Raw genomic sequence first — 4,012 nt, forward strand, 5'->3', positions numbered from 1 at the left:
CCAACCTGCGTTTCATTTAGCACACAGCTGTTTCTGTGATATTTCAGGGCTGCTTTTGTTGCATTGCTAATACGTCCTTCTGAAAATAGCGTAAGGTTTGCCCTGATAATTCATGATTTCCATCCCTAGGCTCAAGCACTACAGGGTGCGGGGAAGAAAGCTGTGTAGGCAAGACCAAAGGCAGCTGTATACTGTGAAATAATAAGTATCAGGCAAAATACAGTATCACAGCTAATAGATGTATTTTAAAAGTGGAAACATCTATGTTTAATTGCATTTAAAGTACGTAGTGAGAAACCACAGTTATACATTGTTATAACAAACCTTTACATCTGAAGTCAGAATAATACAAAAAAAAGAAGTGCTGATTATATATGGTCAAAATAACTGAGGCAAAATTTCAACAACATCTTCTAAAATATAAGCATGTGGCCTCTGCCAGTAACACTCTAAAGGTCAGGCTGAATAATGTCAGTGACAATCACTGGTTTTCCTTAGCTTATCCAAAAACAACAACCCAAAAAACTGTTTTGTTTTTTTGTTTGCTCTTTTTTTTTTTTGCATAGCTTTCAATATTGCTACACTCTCACCTCTGCATATTGCAAGCCCATCTCAGTTCTGAGATAATTTCTTTAAAGTTCTGAATATTTTTAATTCAGTTCTTCTCAAATACATAATATATATTTTCTACCAATTATAAATACATAATTTTTATTAATCTGATTTCAATAACATGCATTTGTATAATTACTGTACAATCAAAATAGACATTGACTTTACACAGTGTGTATGTTTTTATTTCAGCGATATTGTTCAGACACACTGCTCAACAAATCAAGCAAATAGGGAAATAAAAAGAAAAAAAAGGAGGAGGAAATAACCTCTGCGAGGAAACAGAATCTCACAGTGTTTACAGACAAAAAAATGAAAGGAAAAATACTTATCAGAAAAAGGGTTTATTAATACATAGAAAATCCCCACAATAGTTGAAACACATTTTAGGAACTAGTAAACACGTTAAATAGAGTTGTGCCAATTACACAGTGCCCAAGCATCTGCTTGCTCTTAATTAGATGGGGAGGTGAATGACCACTGTTTATTTTCATTTTCCTCATTAATTATGAAAAACTGCATTTAATTCATCTTGCATGGTGAGAGACTGGCTGCGCAGATGTAAGTCGTAAGGGAAGTGGCTCTCTGTAGGCAACCTGAACATAGAGCTCTGCCCAAGGGGACCCCTGGGTGGCACTGCACAGTAATGCATGCCATAATTGTAATTTTTGCCATAGTCCAAGCTTTCTTCTTGCTTCAGGGAAAATATCCCATTATAGTTAATTGGAGGAGGACTTAAGGGACCTTCAAACTGTGGGCTGGCGCACTCGGGGGAAGTGCTTTCATAGAAGGACTCGTAAGCACTGCAGTAATTGTAAGGTTTCATGGACTTGGAGTTGTCAAGAGTCCCATGCCCTGGGGGGGTGCCAAGCTCGGGGCTGTGGTAGGGGGGGTAGAAGGTGGAGTAGGGCGAGCGGGTGTGATGGGCGCCTTCACCCGCCTGGCCCATCAGGAAACTTCTGGCATTCAGCTGCAGGCATCCCGCCACCAAGTTTGTAGTTGGCTGGGACAGACCCTTGCACAAGTTTTGGACGAAGGTGAGCAGGTCAGGTCTCTTGCCAATTCGCAGGATTTCAGAAAGAGCCCAAATGTAGTTCTTGGCTAATCTTAAAGTTTCTATTTTGGACAGTTTTTGTGTTTTAGAATAACAAGGGACCACTTTCCTTAAATTGTCCAGGGCGTCGTTAAGGCCGTGCATCCGATTCCTCTCTCTAGCGTTGGCTTCTTGTCGCCTGAATTTGATCCTTTCCATCCTTATCTTGCTCGTCTTTTTTTTCCGAAGGCCCCTTCGCCTAGGCAAGCCATTCTCATCCTCCTCTTCTCTCTCTTCTTCCTCCTCTTCTTTTTCTGTGTCTTCTCCTGGAGATCTTTTAATACTCTTTCCTCGGAGCACAATCTGCTTCGAAAAGCTTTCTGGGTTCTTCATTTGCTTTTGGTCATCACTTTCTCTGGAAAACTTTCTGCACATCTGGGATTCTGGCATTACAACAGACTCATCAAACGGTAGTGTTAACATGGTTCTATAATCTTAAGTTACCTGAAAGAATGCCAGCACAATATTTAAATATTTCCATTTTTAAAGTTTGCCGACTTATACACACATCTTTGTGCGCCTGCATGCATGATCTGTGTATCTGAGTGTGTGTGTATATATAAATACACAATCTGTATTTTTTGCATAAAACGCCACTTTCAAATGCTTGCTTTTAAAAAATAAAATAAAAAATAAAATCACTCGAAACATTTAGGATCTTGCAACTAAATCACCACTTTTCTCACAGGTAAGTATACATTAAACCAATATTTAAAATGTACAATTATCTCCCTGCTCATTTATCTTATTTTTAAACAACCCCTTCAAACCCTCACCACCATGGAATTCAAAGAAATGCAAAACATGATAAAGCAATACAGAAATTTCATTAATCCAAATTCCCCTGGGTGAAAAAATGAGGAGAGCGAGAGCAGTCTTAAAATTGAAAAGTGCCATATCTCTATTAACTGATAGTTAAACATTTTAAAATCACTTTTTGACTTGTATTTCAAAGTTTTTTTTTCCCCTACACATTTCTTCCCTTATGAATCAAGATATTAAACTCCAGTAATTTAAAGTGGGTAACAAAAAAAATCCTCCCCACATCGCTTAGCTAGTAACATAATTAAAAATGAATAATTTTTTTTCTAGTGATTTTTAGGAAAACCACATATTACTTATTTGATATTAAAACAAAAATCAGATCTAACCCTATACATATTCAGATTTAGAGTTTGGAAATAAAAGCCCCCTACCTTTCCCTCCCCCCCCCACTTTTTCCCAGAAAAAAATCGAATTGATATTATGTATTTAGTTAGAATAAACTTATTTGCTTTTTCTCTTTTTCTTTCCTCCTTTTATTTTTTTTTTCTCCCCCATCAATTGTGGTGGTGGGGAGATGAAAAATTCCCTGCACGCTATAGCAATGTTTATGTTCTGTGAGGCTCAGATGTCTCCCTCCAGCTCGTAGCTGACAGGAGCGGTCTGTAGATTCTGACTGCAATCCTGCACGTGTGCTCAGAATCCAGCCTGGAAAGGGAAAATAATTTCTTTTTCCCAATTATTTTGCTTTCGTTTGCAGTTTGGGAGCAGCAAAAGCTGGAATCCCACTGTACTCAAAGAAACAAGCAAAACGAATGCAGGGACTTTTTAAAATAGAACAAAACTAAACAAAAACCCCAGTCAAAGACTAACTCTATCAGTATTGTCTACACACTTGCAATATTACATAACACCAATGAAAGTATGCAATTGCATCAGAAGAATAAAATCTTAGGAGGAGTTATTAGACAGTAAATAGCATACATAAAACACAAGACAATGATACTGTATCTTTAAACACTTGCATGCACACCCAGCACCAACTGAAATATATCTTTATTTGTATTACCTTAGCTTTTTATTTCATTCAACAATCAGTTTTCATTTTTTGCCTTCCAAATCTTTTCAGTCTGAATGTCGCATCGTCTCCTGGAGTCTAGATCTGTGTATATCTGCACTATCTCATTGATCTCTAAAAAGTGACATTGATGCCAACTGCCAGAGCTGGTACCCATGCCATCTGCTAGTGACGTCACGGGGCAGAGAAAACCACGTGAGCCTTTCTCCTGGGACCTTCATTCTGCTCTGATCATCTGGCATCCCTCTAAGTGGGTACCAGCATTCATGTATCAACACAGAAGGTTAGACTGATAGAAAAAAAAAAAAAAAAAAAAAAAAGAAAATGAACAGAAAAAAATCTGTACCAGCATTTCACATACAGTAGGTGCCTTTCCACTGGAGCTGCTTCTTTTTAGCAGTCTAGCTGCATGGATAGACGTGCCAACATTTGGTGCTATCCCTGCCTACAGGTATGGCTGCCCTGTG

At 38.2% G+C, this 4,012-nt stretch overlaps 1 protein-coding gene across 1 annotated transcript; it reads right to left on the reverse strand.

The window, feature by feature from the left end:
* Positions 1-1,114: 1,114 nt before the first annotated feature.
* NEUROD6 (neuronal differentiation 6) lies at positions 1,115-2,128 on the reverse strand. The gene has a single exon (XM_074150586.1). The coding sequence runs from the start codon at positions 2,126-2,128 to the stop codon at positions 1,115-1,117; it is 1,014 nt and encodes a 337-aa protein (XP_074006687.1).
* Positions 2,129-4,012: the final 1,884 nt, after the last annotated feature.

The sequence above is a fragment of the Numenius arquata genome, chromosome 7 (assembly GCF_964106895.1).
Source record: "Numenius arquata chromosome 7, bNumArq3.hap1.1, whole genome shotgun sequence".
Taxonomy (NCBI): domain Eukaryota; kingdom Metazoa; phylum Chordata; class Aves; order Charadriiformes; family Scolopacidae; genus Numenius; species Numenius arquata.